General features: G+C 40.9%; 1 protein-coding gene across 2 annotated transcripts in view; it reads left to right on the forward strand.

Moving 5' to 3' along the window:
• The window catches only part of PTPRT (protein tyrosine phosphatase receptor type T), a 462,769-nt gene that overhangs the window by 345,152 nt on the left and 94,929 nt on the right, over positions 1 to 22,688 (forward strand). For both annotated transcript variants that reach the window (XM_086474655.1, XM_086474654.1), the window contains exons 10-11: positions 1,491 to 1,692; positions 5,079 to 5,181. In XM_086474655.1, coding sequence (XP_086330781.1) covers positions 1,491 to 1,692; positions 5,079 to 5,181 — 305 coding nt within the window. The remainder of the gene's footprint in view (positions 1 to 1,490; positions 1,693 to 5,078; positions 5,182 to 22,688) is intronic.

Here is a 22,688-nt window from a genome sequence, read left to right on the forward strand (position 1 = left end):
AATTCCTGGAAAAATTAGTACGTTTTCACTGAAATCACCTGCAAGCTGTTCAGTTACAATTCCTTTAGGAGTTCTGCTTTTTTAATGTCTTGCTGGTCTGTAGGCCTGGGTGTAATTCACAGCCGTTCTCTGTTGTGCTGCTTCTGTCTTGGGTGTCAGCTCTGTCTAAATTGTTCTTCTGTGTCCGAATAATAGGATTCACATGCTCACACCCTTCTCTGGTGTCAGTAGCATCAGTCTCTGTCTCTTTATTTATCCTGTTATTGTTAAAGCCCCCCTTTTTAAACATTGTATATGTATTTTTTCTCAAAATGCAACATTTTCCTCCTGTCATAAAGCAAGCGACTTAAAAATTTTCAAAGGCTTTTTCAACAAAGCTGGGAATTAGATTCTTGTGGAGTCCTTCATAAAAAATTGAAGACTTCATGTATTAACATACATTGATTTATTCATAGTGTTTCATTACAAATAAGCGAGGATCCCATAATATCAGGAAAGGTTAGGAGAGCAGTGGAGCACATTATATTATATTGACAGCTCAGTTGAAATTGAGCTGCCTTTGGATTGAATTTGGAACACAGGCAAGGAATTGGCTGGTAAATAAGTCATGAGTCTTACTTGCAAGTGTCTGTATATCAACAGGGTGGCCATGGGTAAGCGTAATGGAGCTCCAGCAGAATTTCAAAGGTGTGCTTTCGGCTTGGGTTCCTCTAAAGGTGTGTTAGCACCAACAGCGAGCCTGTTCGTGAACGGCTCCCCAGGCCAGTAACCCTGCTGACTTTTTCTCTCGGGCGAAAACCAGACATGGTACCACACGTGAACCCGCAAACTGAGGCTAAAAACAGGGGGAGGGAAAAACGGTATCAGAAGCTGGCTTATGGACTCAGAGAAAAGAAGGGCTTTTGTCTAAAGACTTGGTGATGTTTATTTCATTTAAACATATCATTTCATTTCAATATTTCATTTTGGCATATTCTCTTTAGCACAGGGAAAGACTTCCAAGACCTTTGTTACCAGTAAAAGGCTCCCATTGTTTTCAGCGGCCTTTTGAGAAGACCATTTGCCAGAAGGAAAAAATTCTTGATGGAAAATGTATCCATGTTTGTATCAAAAATTTTTGTATGCTGTGGGGGATTGTGTGGGAAATTCTTATGAAAATTCTGCTAGTCGTGCTGTGTGCTCTGGTTTGGCTGCAGAAGTTCTGAGACTTGGAACAAAAAGCAGTCCTTTGTATCGTTTGTTTTAAAAAGGCACATGCTGAGGTTTCAGTGGAGAGAAGAAATTAGTTTTTTCTTAAGTAAAGCCTTGGAAAAATTGTCATGTTTGTTTGACAGCATCCAAATACAGAACTGCTCACCAGAGATACTGAAATAAAACTTGGCTTTGTATTTTCAATGTCTAGTCTCAAGAGATGGCAAAATAGGGGAGCAGAGAAAGGCCAGGTGCAGAAGGCCCCTTATCACCTTACTTTCCTTGTTCTTCATTTGCAGATTACATACAAGGCCGTTGGATCTCTGGATCCCAGTGCTGACCTGTCCAGCCAAAGAGGGAAAGTCTTCAAACTAAGGAATGAAACACATCACCTCTTTGTAGGATTGTACCCAGGGACTACGTATTCATTCACCATCAAAGCCAGCACAGTCAAGGGCTTTGGGCCACCCATCACAACACGGATTGCAACTAAGATTTCAGGTACTGCTTTGGAGAAGAAGAAGGAACTTTCTAGGCCTTTGTTCTTTAGACCTGCAGCTGATGTATAAAACAATAAAAAGGTGTTTAGCTTACTGTCTCTACAAGTTTCATAGGGCAAATTTTTAAAACAGCCACAATCCAGTATCTGTGTTTGTTCAAGTGACAAATGCAGTGGTTAATTTCTGGATATCTTAAGTATCCATGAGTATCTTTGTGGAGCGTTTTAAATGAGAACCTTCATTATTTCAGCAAATGAACTATCCCTATAATAATTGTTAGTATTATCTGCATGGCTGGGGAAGCTTCTCCAATAATATGGCTTTTATTTTCAGAATGCACCAAAATGGATGTAATGAAGTAATTGAATTAATAGTGCAAGGAGACTAAAAATAAAGGAGGAAAGCTGGTTTTGCGTGTTCTTTCTGAGTAAGGGCAGAGGGAGGGCTTAAGGTAGACAGACAAGTAGATGAAAGGCACTAAAATCAGGAGCCATTGCAAAGGGAAGGCACATGTGTCTAGAAAATAAGGGAAACTTAGGCTAGCTGTCAAAAAAAAAGATGGATAAAGGAACGGTAGAGATTATATTGGGCAGACATATGTAGACTTCAATTTTAACATTTAATTGATAGCACTAAAGTAGGTTCTCTAACAGTTTAAAACTGACGTTTTTGGAATACCTTAACTGTTTTTTCAGTAAAGCAAAATAAACATTTGGGACACTCAGGACACTTGTAATGCTTGAAATTATGGCTGGGTGCCATGGAAGAGAGTGCACAACAGTGCATATTCTCCCTTGCCCCATTTCAAAATTGGTTAATAAAAATAAGTTGTTAGCAGTAAGTGACAGTGTAAATTTTAAGGAAGTAAAATATATCCATTCCCTCCGCTAACCGTCAGCAGGGTTAAACCCTTAACATTTACTGCAGAAGCCCGTGTCTCAGCCACTTGAAGTAAAGCCATTGACTGCCATAGCAGCTCCGCGGGCTGTTGGGGTTTATGCAGCCCTGCCGTGAGGGGAAGGCAGGGCATGCACTCGGTTCGCTTGTGACCAGAGAAGTAAAGCAGCACAGTCATCGTAGTGTTTTCTCCCTCTGATTCAGTTTATTTCCATTTTATTATTCAGTGAGTGTTCAAGTTTTATTAGAAGCCTGTGTGATTATGAACTGTATGCACTCTGAGCTTGGTTTATCATCTTTTTTTTCCCTGTCTTCCAGACATCTGGTTTGCAATGGGTAGGCACTGACTCCATGCAGGCATTCGGGTAGCTGCTGACATTAGATTATCTTAGTGCACGGTCAGTCCTATACATGTAGTTTGGACCTTACTGTTGAACTTGCTCTAAGAGGCAGTCCCAAGGTCAGTAGGGAGAAGGGATTTTTGTGTTGGCTGGAATGTCCTTGTAAGACTATATGTGTTTTAAAATGAAAAGACATCTATGCTGTAGCAATGTGTGAGTGTATGTGTTTATATGGGTGTACAAGTTTGTTTATGTCTTAATCACAATTAAACGGCAGGATTCCTGACAACTTCTCTTTGGGCAGGACTGGCGTCTTGCAAAATAGGCATCAAATTGTCGATCAGTGCTTGCTATTTTAGAGAGATCACTGGCAGTTGTAGTTTTGTTAGAGTAGTTTTATTGTTTAACAGAACACAAGTGTGTTGAGTACACAGGAAAACTACCATATCTTATTTCAGTGACTTCAGAATAATACAGACTCTGATCGCTGAATTATGCTGAACACTGTTAGCTAGTCCTGCCAAGACTTATGTTTCTTGCGTTTACTTCTTAACTATATGGTGTCTGAAAGCAAGCTTGTAAATTCTCTGTGGCAGGTGCACTGTTTTACACAGAAGATAATTAAACAGGTCTCATGCAGAACCAGAAGGAGACACCTGAGCTAGCTAGCGTATCAGAAACAATTTAGTGGCACCAGTGCAGCACTGCAGTTAGGCTAGAAGAAGCTGCTTCAAAGGAGGCGGAACAGAGCCCAGCCTGTTTCTGGTGTCCAAACTGGCCTTGCAACCTTTTTGTAGTGCTGTGTTGTGCAGCAGCACCATCCCCTCTGGCCAGAGCAGGTGCTGAACAATTTTCGCTGTGGCATCTCCAGCAACTGCAGTGCTCTCTGGTATACAAGATGGCTGGTGACATGCGTCTTCTTTAAATGACTCTCACTGCTTCCCCCTGATGCAGAGCACTGTTTTCAGAGTAATCCTCATTAAGGAATTGGCATTCATTCTGAACTCATTGCCAGCTTATTGACAGGGAAGTCGGTAGCTGAGCCGATGTTAGCAACAAGCATTCTTGACACTTTTCAGGCATTTAGATAAAAATCCTGATTGTAAACAGGATTACAGATAAAATTGCTATGGGAGGATTATATATGGGACCCCCGCAATGCAGCTTGCCCTTGTGAGATGAACTATTTGTGTGAATTTTTCCGTTTGCTTTATACTTTAAAAGATATTTCAACAAAAGTTGTGTCTTTGGAAGAAATTTGATGCTGCTCTGATCTCACGATCTCTTCAGTTCTTGCACAGTAAAAATTATGTCCCAAAGAGATGTCTGGTATTGGGGAAGAGAGAAGTAACATAATAAGTAAAGTGTGTTTCCTGAGGAAACCTATCCTGCTTTCATGAAATGATCCAAATAGAAGATAACAAAGCAGAAGTAGAAACTAGATTTTGGCTAAGTCTAAATACTCAGTAGTTTTCCATATTGATTTGGGGAACATGTCAGCAAAGCGATGGGGATGCTGTGCGGGGTACTGCCAAAGCACGCCGTGCAGCTCCCTGTTAGTTCAACATCACTAAAGCACTGGGGTAAAATGCCGTGGGTTTGGGTGCTCACATAACCTGGCTAATTCATGCTCCACCATGCTTTCGTGCTTCATAACGCACCCTCCAGCTAATCAGGGAGACACAGCCTAAGTCTGTGTATTAAGAACTCTTTCTAAGACGTGGAGGTCTAATCCAGTGACCAGAACAGTGAACACGAGCTGGGTTTCCTGAGTGCTAGACTTAGCTCTGCCACTGATTCACTCATCCTAAGTGGTATCTTTTAACGCCTGTGTGGTTTTCTTTCTTCGCCTTTAAAATTGGAGGAATGATCTCATCTCAAAGGATTACTAAGCTGTAAAAATTCAAGACAGTATTTTCAAAGCCAGCTTGAAGATCTGGGTGTCCAATTCCTCTTTAATTTTAGTAGGAAAAGAGCATACAAATATTTAAGCAGTTTTGACAATTTTGGTCATAACATTGGGAAGTATTTTGATGTTTCATTTGAGAAATGTTAAACGGTCTCCAAGAAATGTTAATATTGCGTTGCCATCACTACCAAAGGCAGTAACTGGCACATAACTAACGTGTTGTTCTTTGTTGTGCTGTAGCACCGTCGATGCCAGAATATGACACGGACTCCCCCCTGAATGAGACTGACACTACCATCACCGTTATGCTGAAGCCCGCTCAGTCCCGAGGAGCACCTGTCAGGTAGGTGTTTCGTCTTCTCTTTGCACTTTGCTCACGCCTCTCTCGTTCTCATCTGATAACCTAGCTGCTGAAAGTGAACGCTGACTAAAAGGCCAGCTCTGCTGTTGATGCTGCCTTTCACAGTCTCCTTTTATAAACACCTCAGCCTACTTGCCTCCTGCTGTTAACCTCCGGGAGGATTACTGCTAGCATGGTATGGGGTTGGTGCTCTTTCAGCATCACTTCAGTGCCTTTGCAGCACTGGAGTACAGCGGCACGTGCGGCTGGGTACTGTGATGCTGTGAATTGAGCATCACTGTGCGAAGGTGGAGAAGGCTTCAGGCCTCCATCTCCTGCTCTCTCTTCCATGACGGACCAGGCCTTTTTGTAACTACCCCATGAATGCCCTATTAATGCTTGTGGATGCATTTGTTCAGATTGTGGCTCTAACCTCACATCTTCATGTTCTAATCCAGCTGTTGCGCCTGGGCTGGTTGTGGAATGACGTAGTAATCTGGTCCAGAAAAGATGAACTCTGGTTTAGTGAGGCTTGGCCAGATGTGGACAAGCAGTTTCCACTGGCAGAGCAGAGGATTTGGGGGCAGGGAGCTGCACAGGCACCCACGGAATAGAGCAAGGACCTTGCAGCAAACATTTCTGACTGTCCCTGAGCTGGGTCCTGTTCTTAATGACGAGATGCTGAAATGGGACAGACCGCTGCAGATCGCTCCCTGACTGTGGAAACACAACTTAGAGAGGTCTGTACTTCATTGTTCTCTTCCATTAATGTGAATTTGTATATAGTGAAAGGCACCAACACGGATGAATAAACTTCCCGTCTGCGCTGGCACTGCCTTATCTGTTGCTGGCAGAAGTGCCAGTTGGTTGTTCATCCTGCCAGTCTCCTCAGCTGAGAGCAGGAATTAGAATCATTTATGATAAAAATAGTGGATACTGCTTTGCAGAGGTATCCAGCAGGCGTTACCTCCCCGTAGGCTCTTCAGGCTTTTACCTCCAGTTTTCACAAGAGAGTTTTGACATTTTTCCGGTGAGTGGTATTTTAAAAATCCATAGCCCTTCTTTCAAAGTGACTTGAGTTTCTACGCCCTGCTGACAGGTTCTTAGTGTTTTTGAAGGATGTCCCACTAAGTATTCAGGAGCAAATTGCTCAGATTTAATTAAACATCCCGTATCATTTGGTCCACCCCAAGTCACGTGGTGTCCAACCCATGTCACGGCTTGCCCCCAAGTTGTATTGATATTCTCACGCAAAAACTCTGCTCCTGAAAACACCATCCCCTTTCTAGTTTTTCTGAGTAATGTAATTTAAAGTTTCCCTTTCAATCTCTGGTACTCCATATGAGCGAATTTAGAAGCCTATTTTCTGAGTCCTTTAGGGATGTTTCCCTGCTGGAAAAGAGCAGTAAAATCACACAGCTCAGTTTTGTTTTATTTCTTTATATGGGGGAACATTCCTGTATCTCGTTTTACCACCTGCTATCTTAAAAGTGTTGCTATTTTGTCTTTTTATTGAAAAGTCTTGTGATTTTTTCGTGAAGTCAATTTACTATACTTTAACAGCATTCAGTGAATAATGCCTTTTCCAGCGAATGCGTCTGTTCTAAAATACTTGGTAGAGATATTTATAAATTTTCGCTCTGGTTTCTTTAATTGCATTGTAGTCTATTATAGGCACATTTGCAGAGAGTGCAATATTTACATGCCACATCTAAGTGAGCATGTAAATACTTCCCATTATGAGCCCATTTCATTGACTTAGATGTGTATGTGAAGACCAGAATGGACAGGGATGAGAGGGAGGAGATCCTGGGGAGAATTTTAGCTTTTTGTTAACTATGACAGCCTCAGAATGAGTGAATACCTTTCTCTGTATATCCATCTAGTCTGTTCTTAGTCTAACCTCAACAAATCCAGTTATTTCAACCTTAGATTTTCCCAGCCTCTTCCCTTTTCTTTCGCTCTATTTTGCACATTCTCCAATTTGTTTAAATTCTCTCAAAATGCCATATCCAAAAGCAGGTAGCATTCCCTCAGAAGCCTCAACAGCACTCACCAGATTAGAACAACAACATACTGTGAACTGTTTGTGACACTCTTAACACACAAGAATGAGGTGTATTTTCCTCCTCTTCCTCCTCAGTGTTGTTTTGGGTTTTTTTTTAATTCAAGCTGAGATCCATAGATTATCTTTGTTGTTGTCTGGTTAGTTGTTCCGCCTTTTGCTTTTGTGGGTTTCATTTCTCCTTCACAAGTACAGTATTTTCCATTCATCTCTATTAAATATGATAAAAAATATTTTCAAAATGCTTTAAAATTCTGGTACAAACTTAAATGACTTATAGCCCCTGTCAGTCTGATGCCATCCTCTGTTCAGTTACTGAAGGCATTAATGCAAACTCAGATTCGAGAGAAATGCCTGAGAAATCTTGGGGCGCAGCAGCGAGGTGGTACAGAGGTCACTGGAGGGGACCCGCATGATGCAGCATGCTGGTAGGATGCCTGTTCTCCTGGCCTCCCTTGTAGACATGACCATGCTTTCCTAGATCCCTTCCCTTTTGCATGCTGGCCTTTCATATCCCAGCCTGCCTGAGATGGGTCTGAAAAGGTACTTGAAAGCAGTCTGAAATAGATTTTCCTCACACCTTCTTATAAAACCTCTGATATTCAGGTCTTTCACTGTGCAGGAATAGGTCGACCCCTTGTCTCATCAACCTGACAGTTTCTGCTCTGCAGTGCTCTGGGTTTTTATTATAGTCCTCCCAAACCGCGAAGATGAAAAGAAATTACTATAACAGTAATTATACTTAATATTTCCTCTTATGTGCTGGGGCTGATGAGTTGGAGTACGTGGCGGGGGTGTGACTGTCAAGTGGTATCTATACCTAAGGTAGTTATGTGACTTCGTCTTGTGGCATTTCATGCTGCGGTCGTCAGAGCAGCATACAGATGGAGTGTGTTCTGCCAGATCATTTTTAGACTAATACTGTAGAATATTGAAAATAAGATTCATTGTATTTCCATTCATCTGGAATGCAGGTACGCTGAATCCAAAGTCACTTTCAACATTAAGACATTTCTGACGTTCCCCGGTGCTCACGATGAGGTTGATGTAAAACAAAAAAAAAACCTTAGATGAGGTTGTTTGTAAAACTAATGATCGTGAACTCACTTTGTTAATGATCTATAGATAACCGTGAAGATACTTTCATATGAACTAATAGGAATAATATAAACTTAGATATTCTTTGATCTATTTTGTCCTGTTACCAAAAAAAAAGATGAAGCCTCAGCAAGCATAAATATTCTCCCTTGTGGTGTAGGCATTTCATTCTTGCCTTTATTTTCCATGGTATAACCTGCAGAGCTTGACTCCACGTTGCCCTTTTAAAATAACTTTTAGGTGTTCCTATATCAATCTAAAACCTGTGAATGGTGCTATGATTGATTTGCCGAAGACTGACATTCATCTATAATAGATTCAGAAGAGGAAAGAAGAATGCAAGTGTTCTCAATCTTTACTCCTCAACTCTTTCCTGAAAATCTCCAATGTGATTTTGAGGATAATTCTGCCTTTGAATCTGTTATTGTCAGGAGGTCTGAGTCAGTCCTTCATAGATTATTCACATATGACATCTTTAGACCTCTATTTGAGAATTTATATCCCATCCACTGCTTGAAAATACCACTGTGAGGGATTTTATCTACCTGACATGTCCACTGGGCTGTTTTTTGTGTGTTGGATATTTGAAAGTCCATCTGGTTTATTAACATGCAATTGGTTCCATCAGTCTACCTATACGACTATTGTGGAGAAAATCAAATTTCCGGAGCATCTATTAGTTTTGAGGATTTCGGAGTTTAAATAAATGCTCCCCTTAGATGTGACTGCCTTGTCGATATGCTGCTCTGCGTATTGGAGCTCTAGGACACCGTAGAAGGGCGTTAGAGAAGAGTCTGCAGTTATTTTGGGGGGGCGGTGTGTTCAGAAAATGGAGAACTTTCTTGTTTCCTGCAGTTCTCTGAGGTGTATCAGTAAATAATCCGTGATGTTCTTCTGTGTGTCTGCCACCACGCAGGTACAGGATGGTCCTTGGGCACCTGACCCCTGTACTGTGCTAAAGAACAGTATGATTAGAACAAAGTTATTCAATCTTTGCACTCACCTTTATGCATATATATATATATTTTATTTATTTAAATGTATGTGTAGTGTAAGTAGTGCATGGAAGTGATGCTGGAGAAATGTATTCAGGTAAGAATCATTTATTTTGTATGCGTGCAATGGTCAGATACTTGTAATCATTTTGGTGAGGAAGGATGGGTTAGTTTATTAATGTACATCTTAAAGGAAATAAGTAAATCTAAATAGGAAAACAGGGGTTTACATATTTTAAATGTATTTGGAAGTACTGAGCAAAAGTGAAACAAATATTTTCATATCAACAGCTAGCCAGTAGGAGAAACTAATTTATATGGACCAAGCCCCATGTTACTTTTGGGTATTATCATCTGATCCTTGGTCTCCCAAGCATCAAATAAAGGGAATATTTTCAGTCTACGTGATGCTAAACAAATTAAGAGAAAACACCTGTAGTGTTATTTAACAGTGGCTTTTTTCTGGTTTTATACTCAAGGTATTCTCCAAGCAAACAATCCCATATGATGTATCTGTGTACTTATATATTCCTACATTATAGTAGCAAATGAACATTTCCCGTGATGAAGGGGCGTGGTATTGCATCCATTTTATGTTGGAGAACTGAGACTTAGACTACTAGATAAAACTTGCCTTCCATTTCAGTCTGCGACAAAGTAAAAATTGAGAATCTCGGGAGCCACAGGCTATGACTTTAATCTCCGGATAATTCTTTCTTTTTTTTTTTTTTGTGATTTCAGGCGTCATCTGTTCATCCTGAGCGTACCTCTCCTCTGACTCTATCACTAGCATTCTTAGCTTGGTTTTGTTTTTAATGCACAGTAGTTCTTTCCACCCGTATGAAGGGGTGGTTTGCAAGCCTGGTGACCTTGATTCTGTGGTGGAGGAGGAAGGAGACAAGAAGCTATAAACTTGCAAAATTTGCTGGGGTTTTTGTTTTGCTTTACAGATGGTGGGTTTGGTGTCTAGATCTCCATAGCTATACAGGGAGCAATGCTGTTCAGCTCGCTGCTTTGCAACTTCTTAGTGGCATTGCGTGAGCTTGCCTCAGGCATTTATGTTGATAATTAATTCATTAATGCCAAGAAAGGGTGGCAATTTCTTGTTCTTAAACCTCCCACGCAGCGTACCTTGTGTTTGAAAATAAAGACCAGAGCCCAGGATCAACGAAACAATAAAAAAGGTTTTGGTGTTGAAAGCTATGGGGAGCGTAACAAATGATCATGCCCTTGGTAATTCTGAAAGTTCAGTTTCCCTGATAGGCACGTTGCAAATACCTGGAAAATAAAACTCCTGGCCTGCTTTTTCTAAACCCGTATTCAAAAGTATGCATCACGTGACTTGGTTGATTGAATACAGGGCAAACAGTCATCACATTAGATCTTTTAATTCTGTAGTGTCTAATGAGGAAAGAGATTATCAATCTAGGCTTCTGGTATTATAAGCCTAATTATCTGTATTAATTAACATCTCCTATACTATACCTCAGGGATATTGTTCTGAAATCTTTCAAGCTGGGTTTCTCCTGCATGGCATTCTACCTTTAATTTAGGCAAGAGTTTGAAGGTAAATGAGCGAGTTTCTTTCCTCTTAAAGATAAACCAGATCTGCTTTTTCTTAAACTGTGTAAATGTGAGAGAATGAAAATGAGAATTTGGGTGAAAAGCATGAAATAATGGCAGCTGCATATATCAGCATGATGTTTATTATAACAAAAAGGAGCAGAATGGAGTTGCACAGTAAGCGTGGGCAGGCTTGACCTCGTCAGTGTGTCCAAACCCTGGTGAGCTGACCAGAGCACTGCAAGCCTGAGCACACACTTCCATTTCATCTGGAGTTGTGGAATGGTGGGTTTGGATCATACATGATGACATCAGTGGTACTTGAAGTTACTCTGGATCTTGGAAATGCTTTGCCTACTGTATCGGGAGAGAAGCATAATGAAGGTATAGGGATGCATCAGGGTGCAAAGTGACAACGATGAGTATCAGGAAGGAATATTTAGACTTTCATGAAGCGTGGCATAGTTAGTTGAATGGGTTTTTCAAGGGGTTTTTTGATTCCACCTGAAGAGTCAGGTGTTGGCCCTAAAAAGCAAGAATAAGGGCATTTTGGGTCCATTGTCTCATCTGGTACAGGAAATGCATTTTCTTACTGGATCAGCATACTGTTCATCTCAGAATACTGTCCCTTAAAAAGTCATAAAACCTTGTTTGCCCATTTATCAGCTGTCAGAAACAGCCATTCTCTGAGCCTGGATGACCGGCTATGTCTTACTGACTGCTCCACACAGAGCTTTGGCAGTAGACAGAAATGGGAGAGGAAACACATAAAATTTGCATATATTTTAATGATTATATTTTAACAATCAAATTACATAGAGCCAATTCTTTTGTGTCAAGCAGCATCTTATTAGCTCTACAGTAAAGCTTTTGCTAATGGTTTTTAGTTTTATGAAGGCCTACGGTTACTGAGAGTTGGGGAATTAATGTTTATGCATAAATCTTTTATGCTGACCACATAAACTGTCAGATTAAATTCCAGCAATCAAAAGGTTAATGAAGTCTGAACTTTAAGCTGAGAATCACAAATTGATGGCCATTTTCCCACATCAAACTGTCAGCCAGTGAGATGAGGGAACAAGAGAAAATACACGTTTGCCAGTTTGAAGGTTTCTTTTTCCAAGATATTTCTTTGCTTCGCAGCTCCCAGAGCCAATATGCCCCTTCCTTGTTATCACAGAATAAAAGGATAATAGCAAACCACATAAAAGACTTTAAAAATTAGGAACTCTGAATTTATGGAGGCATACTGCCAAGCCTCGTTTTGCCTCTGAGGGCCCTTGGATCAGACCCTTCAATGGGATGAACTGAGCCTGACCACAGCTACTCAGGGTCGGAGCAGCCCCCAGGAAGGAGCTTGGCTCTTTTTGCGGACCGCAGAGGGTGATTTACCTAATTGAAGCAGCTCCTTAAGGTACTTGAAATGAGACGGGATGAGTCTGGGCACAAGGCCCTGGCAAATGTCCACCCCTCAGAAGCGGTGCAGAAGCTTTATTCAGGCAGCAGTCCCTCTACCAGGAGTGAGGATGATGAGTTCAGAGGGCAAGTGGGCTCTTTTTCGTTGCATGTGGCAGGCAATGTTTATGCTACCAGGTGCCCTCAATGCGTCTATAACACAAAAATGCAATAAAAGGGAAGATGAGTAAGCTCTGCTTTGCTGTTGCAGACTAAGGCATTTCAGGATTTAATTATACTACAGGTATATAAATTCCGGAAACATGTTAATGCTCCCGTGATTAAAATTACAGAGGGCGTAATTGAAAAAGCATAAACCGAATTGAAGAATTCCTAATTATAGTTTGCTTTGAGGTGTTAATTTCCTCCATAATGAATGCATAATTTCTTGGAACTAGAAAAGGTGGTTGCTGCACGAGTGCGTGGGCTGCAGATGGAATGAAGGGATTATCATAAATGCAGCCAGACAATTCAGAAGAATAAACCTCTGCAGCCATGATGTTATTCTGCCTCTCGATAATTTCAGTTCTCCTTGCACAGCGCTTTTCCAAAGCAAAAGGCAGAGCTAGGAGATTGTGAGGGTTTTGCTTACTGTGCAGAAGGAAGGGGAAATAGGACTGGTTTAATTAAAAGTAGTCATGGTGCAAAAGAGGAAGGCGAGGAGAGAGGCAGCGCGTGCAGTATTTCTAGTGGAAAGGTCAAGTGGCAAAACCGAAGAGGAGGCAACGCTGACTTTCCCTTGTCGCCCACCTTCACAGATCCCTGAGTAACTGCAGACACTGATGTTGATGCGGGTGGAGGGTTTTTTCTGCCAAAGGATACACCCTGTATTCAATGTTTTCTCTTGTATCAAAAATACACTTAGCTTTGACAGGAGTTGGTGAGGATTATCAGATACAACCTCCTAATGTTTAAGTCTGCCCCATGCTCACTATGGTGGAGGTAAGAGCTGTTTACAGGTGATGATGGACTGGCTGCGAATTCATGCAGAGAAGACCTTGCCTTGGGACTTTCATTCTCTCCTTTCTCCATCCTCATTTTTCCGTTGTTCTGGGGCAGGAGATGTAGTGAAGGTACCATTTAAGACTCCTCCCTGGTGTCAGAAGCATGATCACTTTACACTTTCTGAAAAACACGAAGTGTCCAGAAAAGGTGGAAAGAATCTGGCTGATACTCCTACAGCTTCAGGTGCTGAAAATCTATATTACCTTACCCAGAAGAGCTCATCTTTTCTGTTGTCCATTGATGATATAACTGTGAGTAGACTATTACCTGACCATATGGGCCTTATCTAGTAATGAAGTTTCTCCTGAGGTTAGAAACAGAGCAGGTTCCCTGCTTTGTCTTGCGTTTTGCTTAGCCTTTTAGTTTAAAAAAAAAACCAAACACACACAAAACCAACAAAAATATTTTCCTCCCTTACAAAAGACATCACATTCTTAAGTGCAGGTTTTCCCTCCTCAGTCTGGTAGCAATGGTTGTGGAAAAGGGAGAGAAAGCTTTGAAGTCCAAACCAGATTATTTCTGCATCCAAATGGACCTAATTTCATGGAAGCCTTTGGAAATACCCACATTAATTCTGACTGAGAATATATGCAAATGTGTCCAAGCCACTGCTTTCATGAAGGACGTGGCAGAAGGTACTGGACCGTCCCAGTAAGGGTGTGCCATAGTCTCCTTGTCCTGCCAGCTTGTTCAAGAACCACTTTGGCTCTTCTTGCTCTTGAAGCTTCCTTCTGGTCCTGAACCAGCGATCACTGAGGATGACAACAAGACCTCAGTCAGCGATGCCTGTTTAATGCTGAGCGACATTAACAAAAAGGGGTTGGTTTTTTTTGTAGATCAAACAGATGGCAGGTGGCTCAGGAGGGAAAAAACACCTCCAAAGCCACTCACATTAGCTCCTGTTGCAGTGAAAGCTGTGTCTGTCTGCACTCATTATCTTTAATCTGCCAGCACAAAATAACATTGAACTGGAGAGATAGGGACTGGGCCTGTTCCGCTGGGGAACAGCAGCTATTATGTCTAATCTGTGTTGCAAGCCAGGTCAGGCTTATGGAGATGGTTGAGATAATGGAACACAGAGCTTTGAAATGCCCTCTGGTTCTTTTTGTTTGTTTGTTTTCTTTTTTTTTTTTTTTTTTTTAAAAAAAAAAAAAGGGTTTATTTCCAAGAAGATTAAACTGAGATAATTTAAAGCATTTAAAAGAATGATGCATATGTAACACAAATAACTAGATGCAGTGGCAGTGTTCTGGTGGTCTGGGGATGGAAAGGAGGTAGTTTTGTGAGTATGGATAGCATTTTTTATTAGACCAAATTATACAGCTGGGAAAAATGGGCTTTTAAGCACACAAGTCCTTCTTTTTTTGGTCAGTAAATCCTGGTAATACAGTTGTCTTTTTGACAAGTGCTTAGTTTTGTTCATGTTACCACATTTCTGTTTGCTGTTCACAGGCACTGCAGCGATGATTAGACTTGCTCAGAACTGTATGGGAATATTTGTATTTTTAGATTTCTTTCAGTGACTGTTCTTGCTTGCAAAGATACGGTCATTAGTTGCTCATAGAAGAGTAATGGTGAGTGGACCATGAGGAGGTTGGAAGCACTGATTTTAATATACGCATTTCTGTATAGATACACACCTCAGTGCGCTCCCACGGGTGTTCAGATGCACACACGTGCACACAACCGTCATTGTACCTGCTTAGTGGCACAATGTTGTTACTGGCATGCGGGGAGGTTTGACAATCTGCTGTGTCTTTCATGAGGTGCAGTTTTAAGAGAGAGGCAGTCTCCAGAACACCGCTCTTGCCCAACACTGTCTGCTCTTCTGTCTGCAGGTTGCATCATAAGAGATGCCCAAAAGTAGCTTTTTTTTTTTTTTAAATTTATTTTGCCTTTTTGAAAGACTTTGTAGGAGTAGCATGTGTTCAGGCTGGAAACTCCAGACTCTGTTAGACAGGACATATTGGCCTGTGGGTGGAAGTAGGAATATTGGACAAGAATGTGGGGATTTGCGTACATACAACTGATACATTGTCATACTGGGCAAGTCACCCATTGCACTTTGTCCATGCCACTGTTTATACACCTGCAACGGTGGGGTAATTATCTGTTGTACCTCAGAGGTCTGTCAGGATAAAAGTCTACCCACCCAGAGTCTGAGGCCACGTGACATTACATTTGACATTACGTTTTCACTTTCTTTTTACCAAAGAACCCCCAAACCCAACCACCACCAACAAAAACACCACACACCCACCACTACTTCCTAATGGATTTTTCATTTTTTAGTTAGTTGTGGAAAGTTTATGTGATGCTGCGGTATGACTGCGAAGAAACGTCAAGGTCAGGCTTGATGGGGCTCTGAGCAACCTGACCTAGAGAGGTCCCTGCTTATTGTAGGGGAGTTGGACTAGATGACCTTTAGAGGTCCCTTCCAACCCAATACGTTCTATGATTCTCTGGTTCTATGAAATTTCAAAGTATTCTGGCCAAAGATAGTGTTTGATACAGTGATGCTGGCAGGATGCTTTTCTGCATATATATAAATATTTTGTTTGGCTTTGCTTTTTTTTTTTTCCTATAAGCTTGGCACAGTGCACAGTTCGTTAAATGAATACCACAGCCTGTCCCACAGGTAGCTCATCACAGTCACTGGTACTGCTTGGGGAGAATGAGGGACCATATCTCTCCTCTGTAGAGGGAGCATGCGGTCTTTAAACTTTCTTACCCTTTCTAGAGCCCATTTCAATCACTATAGAAATTTAACAAAGCTTGAAATTTTAGCGATAAAAGAATGCCCATGTGAAAACTCTGACTCCAAGTAGTATTATCCAAGTGTGAAATTGCTACCCTTTGTCTCATGAATTTCAGTGTACAGCGTGCCTTGGTAGTAAATCTAGACTACTGAACTGAATATGAGAGTAGAAGAAAATGTAAAGAGACACTTTTACCAGCCTTCTTGATTAAATGGATTACATTTTTATTGGCTCTATCTCAGCAGGATTTTTTCATAGCAATGGCAGTAATTACCATCTCTTCTTTCTATGCCATTTTTACAAATTTGGCAGAATCTGGGTATTTTGTTGGTATTCTTCAACTTCAGTGAATGTAGTAGAAGAGTTGTTTAATTTAAATGAATGTTAAAAGAACACACAAAAATAACTTCAAAATGAAGGATCTAGTGTGAATAACTTGGCAATATGAGAGACTATTTCCTCAAGTAGCATCACTATTATAAGCTTTATTTTTGTGAATGCTTTGCAGATGCGAACAAGCTGATTGATGACAGTGCAGCCCAATATTCATAATGGGATAATTTTTGAATCTTTGAAATAGCCAAGTGTATTCCAGAAGATGACATCGTAGAACAGTCTCTTTTTTTTTCCTATTTTCTGCATAAAATGTTTATTGAAAGCTAACCTTAACCTCAGCATATTGTGTCCTGCATGGAGCTGTTCCAAAGCGTAATGGGAATAGTAGCAATCTTTAATTGATTTTAATGGGTTTCGAATCAGTTCTTAAATAGACAGAAAATTGCAGAACAGTGCACTGGGTCCTGTGTGTTCATCCTAGGTGGCTATGAAACTCGGTTCATTACGTTTTGTAGATTAGTTTCAGAGCTTCTGATTAAAGGTGCTATTGAAGATATTAAGGGTGACATTTTAGAACATGTGAAGTAGGTAACTCAATTCTCAGGAATATATTACCACCTGTTTGAACCCAGAAAACTTTATGAATTTGGAAACTGTCTGCAGAGTCGATTCTGAATGCCTGAATGCTTGATAACAGGATTGCAGGAGGAGCCTGGTGAGGAAATATTCACCATTATAGCCAAAGGAAAGTGGTGCCGTAGGTGCGGGGGATGCACAGAACAGCGAGTCTCAGCATCAGGCTTTACGGCAGTTATCCATTTAGTTCTTGTAAATTTTGGTAGAATTTATGTTATGTTTTTTACAAAATGCCTTCTATGCATGGGCTGGAGGCATGTTGTAAGAAGGATCTCATTTACTGTTTAATTTCACAACTTCTTTAGAGTAAGCTCTGTGGAGTACTGATAGATTTTTGTAGGATATTTCTAGCTTCCATCCCTATTATATTTCCTCTAATTTCCCATTATTTTATCTCTGTCTATGTGGCAGAATAAGGGTTTTATTTAAATACCTTTAAGAAAGAGAAAATAAAGATGTTGATTCTACTCTTCTCTCTCAGTTTGCATCACTGAAATCAACTCGGCTGTAAACGAGCATATGCACATTCAGTAGCTAATCTGAATCCTAAATGTGGGTGTCAGGCAACACACCAAACCCTCTCCCGTTCCAGCGTCCTAGGAGATGGCTCCATGCTGTCAGAATAAAGGCGATGAACCTTCATGGTTATATACAAATATATTTACATTGGCTCAACCAACTTTAATGGGGTCATAAGTTAAATGGAAAACCAGATGATAGAAAAGCTCATGTTAAGTATCTGTAGCCTGGATTCTGCAACTTAACTGTTAACATAAAAAATGGGTTCTGAAAAAAAAAAAAAAGTAAAAGGACTGGCTGTATCAGGACTGCCATGTTTAAATAACATCCAGGGAAACTGCTCTGAGGGTATATTTCTGGTGAACGTTTCCAGTGGGCAGACCTGGTGTTTGATGACTGAAGTTACACCTGATCTCTGTAGTTTGTTGCAGAGCTCTTCAGTAGGAAATCAGCACCCGGTATTTGAGGTCTCTGTGTGATGTCTTGCCAAGGTTATGAACCAGTGTTCTCGTGGTCTTAAGAGCATCTTCTTAAAAACATTTGCATTGTAAATAAGAGAAAAGAAGCTGATCTGGTTGTTGGCCCCTGTAGTTAATGTACCTTTGACCCTCTTTGTATGCAGCCGATGCCTTTTATTCACCTCTGTGCAGCATTAACTCTCGTGGATTGGTCAGATAGTATTTGGGTTTGATTTTCATGGTTTTGGATAGCCTTTTCAGAAGTGCTGAATTTGTTAATTCCACACAATAGGCACAATAATGGAAATTCAATGTCCAGCTCCGTGTCGGCTGCTGCTTCCCCCACCCCATGCCTTCAGTCTGAGATGACACAGCTATTAGAAGATGCAAGTCTTTTCCATCCTTACTTCATTTGCCCTTTTTGTCCTTCATTCTTTGAATTAAAATAACTATTAATAAGGAAACCTCTACCCTTTGTTAATATCTTATTTCCTGTAACCTATCAAACAGTTATTCTGAAAGTAATGTGTTCATTTGAGCTAGAAATGAGAAGTTCCTGTTCTCCGTGGGGTGAACTGCAAAACCTGCTCACACTAATCTGCTGAACAGTAAACTGCAAGATCAGGCCGTACTAATTACCACTTATTTTTGTTCCCCAGGAGACAATATTATTAGAAATAATATATGGCTGATAATATATGTTAAATATTAAAATTAAATTAAAATATATTAATTCTTTACGTGATATGCTTAAGAAAATGTAGTACCAATATTGGTCCAGAGGGAGTACTAAGCTGCAGAAGCATTGTTTCTTTTAAGCTTTAATAAGTCAGGTGAGGGCGTCACTGTAAGGTTACAAAGAAATTGTGTTCCTTGTCATACCCTACCATTATCAGGGGTATAGTGAAGATTTCACCTTGTTGGTAAGTACTATGTCAGGATACCAAAGTGCACTGACCAGGTGTTGAATGCTTTATGAAAGGTTCCAACTCAACTTTTCCCCTCCACATTCATGCACATCCTACATCCAGAACTTGAATGTGGTCTAAATGCATGGCTGGATTTGTGGACAAGCACTTCCTCGGTCCATCCTCAAGTTGTGCTGCAAGCAGCAGAAAAAGAGCTGGAGAGCAGGGGAAGGAGAAATCTAACAGTGCTCAGAGAGCTCTCAGATGCACAGAAACGGGCTGTGGAATGTTGATTGTCTGCACTTGTGCTTCCACACTCGTCATTTAAAAGGTTACCGTGTAGATGATGATAAAAGCACATTTTCTTCCTCTGCAGACAACATTTGTGCTGTGGCGACCATTGTGACTGGTGCTTGTATCAGTGATTTAGAATGGAGCTGTCAAAAACTTTAAAAAGCTTCTATGAAAGTAATGTGGTTTTATCTTGTCTAAGACCTGTGAAATTTATCAAGGAACCCAGTTTTGGCCTCCTTTTCTGATAAGATTGTGCAGCGGCACAGCAGGGCAGTCAGCTCCTCAGCCTTCTAGGAAGCCAGGTATTTGGTGGGTGGCCCAGATTTGAGAATCCCTAGAGAGCTCTCTGGAGAGCAGAGCTTATGGATGTTTGGAAACCAGTCCTTCCCTGTCGTCTTTTGGGACAGCAGTGTTACTTGGCTGCGATGAGGTGGGGTGGAGTAGCTTAGCACTAAAAATGCAAGAGCCCTGCTTCTCTTGCCTTGCAGGGTGCACATGTGTGGATTTGGTTGCAGTGTTTGCAAACGTGGCTGAATATTAAAAATTGACACGTGGTAGTTAGTTTTACTGTATCTTTTTCAGTTTATGGGTACTGAAGTTGTTATGCAGTGTTGAGAGTTTTAATGCACTGCTTTTGTTGTCTCTCAATATAATTTCAATGCATGACACTGAAACTTTCTTTTATCCAGCTGGGCATTTGCTGCTGATGTATTGATTCCTGCTATGAAAGCAGTGTTAGCTGATACTGGCTGGAAGCAGTAGCTTGGAAATCAGATGGGGAGAGCCCCAGGAGATCCATGTTACTGCCTACCTGGTAGCCAGAATAAGAACTGTTAGAATAGTTTGGTATCTCCTTACTTCTGTAGCCCACTTCTTTTTCCTTCCCTCTAATGCTTCTTTTTGGAAAACTACTCCTTTCCCTTGGTTGTAATCACACTGCTGTGTATTACAACATTGTCAGTGACCCTGCTCAGCACCAAAACAGAAATGTGATTGCAGCTGAAGTGCTTTTGCAGGCCAAAAGGGCAGATCCTACTCACCAAATTTGTATTGTGTTAGTGCCTGACCGCTACCTTGGGGGTCATAATGTATTGCTGAAAGTTATCATCTTCTGAGCAAAGTTGAATTACTTTTACTCTTTTGAGAATTGTTGTAGTGATGTAGATGCTTTGGCCAAACTTTAAGGTAGGTAATTGCATGCTTGCTACTCAGAATTCCCACAGGAATTTCCTTCAGACGTGGAATCATTGGCTTTTTGGTCCAATGAAAAGGCAAACAGTGATGAGATTATCTTAATGCTGATGGTAGTGCAGGTGTGGAAGCACTTGATACGCCTTGCCAGCACTTCGCTGGTTAATGCAGAGAGGTTGGTGTTTGAAAATGCCCTAAAGGCAGTCAGGAAGATTCTGCTCCTAGGTAAACCCAAAACATCAGGAAAAGAGCATAACTTGAAAAACAAAGATAAGGCAGAAAAGAAGAAAAAAGAAAATGAGGCTGTACCAGTGTGTGCACTAGCTAGGGGTGAAGTGCGAATCCTGTGCTTCTGGAGGGTCTGAACAGATCGAAATACAGGGATCAAAATATCAGAAAGCGAGTAATCATTTGATAAGGAAACAATTTCTCAGTGATAACCTTCAGTCCAGACGGATCTTTGAAATCAGCCATGCTCTTTGTCACTTGACTACTTCCTTTGAGAGTGGACACTTGACCACTACCAAATAACTGAGACTCAGAGGAAAGAGTGAGGCTGAGGGATGACGGCCACCAAGCCAAGCAGGTAAAGCACATAGAGATAAATGTGCTGTGTCAGTTGGTGTGAGCTGGGGCATAAAGGAAAAAAGTGCCAAGAAAACAGTCAGTCACTCATCCTAAGTTTCACCAGAGTAGGTTTTTTAGACAGAGGGAACAATGACAGCAGCACTAGCTCGGATACTTGTTTCATAGAAAAGGAAGCAGTGTTTGAGCAGGAAATTAATAGGGTTTTAACTTGCACACAAATGGGACCTCTATTACATTTCAGTTGAATGCTCGTGAACATACTGTTGTGCTTCCAGAGACGCCTCGATCTATTCTAAAAGGATAAACGTTAAAAGTAAAATTTCAGGTCGTTAAGAGTGAATTTTCCCGGGGAAAGGAAGAAGTGTGTTAACGGCTAAGTAGGAAAACAAAAATATGGAAGAATACAGGCAAAAGAGTATCTTTTATTAGGTGCTATATGTCTCAAAATTCTTACTTATGATAAAAAAAATAGTGCCTGTGCTGGTGGAGTTCGTGTCAGAATCATCAAGGGAGAAACTGATAACGTCTTCAAAGGTAAATAAGTTCTCTGATGATTTGGGAAACTGCTCAGTTATCTGGCAGTTCATGTCCCTGGGAGCTTCCACTTCTCCAAAGACAGACAAGTGTATAGGATCCTGGCTTGCAAGTGGGATAACCAAGAGAATGAGTGTCACCCTTTGGACACTGTAGGGCATGGGAGATAGAGAGAGGGAACTCTTGGCCTTTGTGTGGGCTGAAAGGAGATTAGTATTTATTTGTAGGTATATATTTGTGTGTATAAATAAATAAAACACTTTCTATAACCACAAAATACAAGTATTTGGAATTGGATAAAATAGAAACAAAGCATTTTTAGGTTAGAAGGCAAGCGGCAATTGCCCATAAAAAGTCAGCTACAATTCTGCACATGGCTAACAAACAAAACAACTGTAGATTATTATTGCCAGAGAGAAGGATCAGAATAAGACTCTGCAGACAGTCTGTTAGTAAACAGTGTCCAAAATGGTAAGCTAGAAGTTTCTATTGCTAAGCTGAGGAGAGCATTTAGGCTAAACAGGCTTTTGCTTACAGCTCCCACTACATCCACAATATTTAAGGTGTTGCTATGAAACCCATTTATATTTTTAAAAATCATAAAATAAATACCTGAGAAGATCTAAAATATTTTATTAAAGCCTCCAATGAACTGTAGGGTTGAGGAAAGTTTTCCGAAATGCTCATGGGACATCATTAAAGGCTGCAGTCCGTCTATCTGATGGGTGCTCCTGCTGCATTAGCAAATGCTAGTAGCAGCCTGCATAAGGACAACTTCAGTACCGAGTAATTCATAAATTGGTTGTACTTGTAAAGATTAGCAGGTTTTGTGTCTAGCAGTGGGAGCTCAATGATTTCCAAGTGATTTACTGACCGCCTCATTGTTAACAGGGAGCCAGGTACCCACAGACCTGGAGTAACAGTCAATTCAAGAGCAGGAGCTAGGTTTTGTTTCGCTCCTGCTTGTTGAAGGTGCCAGAACTTCCCACAGAAGCATTGATGAGCTATTGCTATGCCGGAAATTTTTCAGACCAATCTTTCTGCAACAATGAGCCTGTGAAAGCCAGGAGAAGGATACACTGCTGGCTGTTTCCAATCTTTTAATC

This window comes from Leptosomus discolor, chromosome 17 (assembly GCF_034619465.1).
Source record: "Leptosomus discolor isolate bLepDis1 chromosome 17, bLepDis1.hap2, whole genome shotgun sequence".
NCBI lineage: Eukaryota > Metazoa > Chordata > Aves > Leptosomiformes > Leptosomidae > Leptosomus > Leptosomus discolor.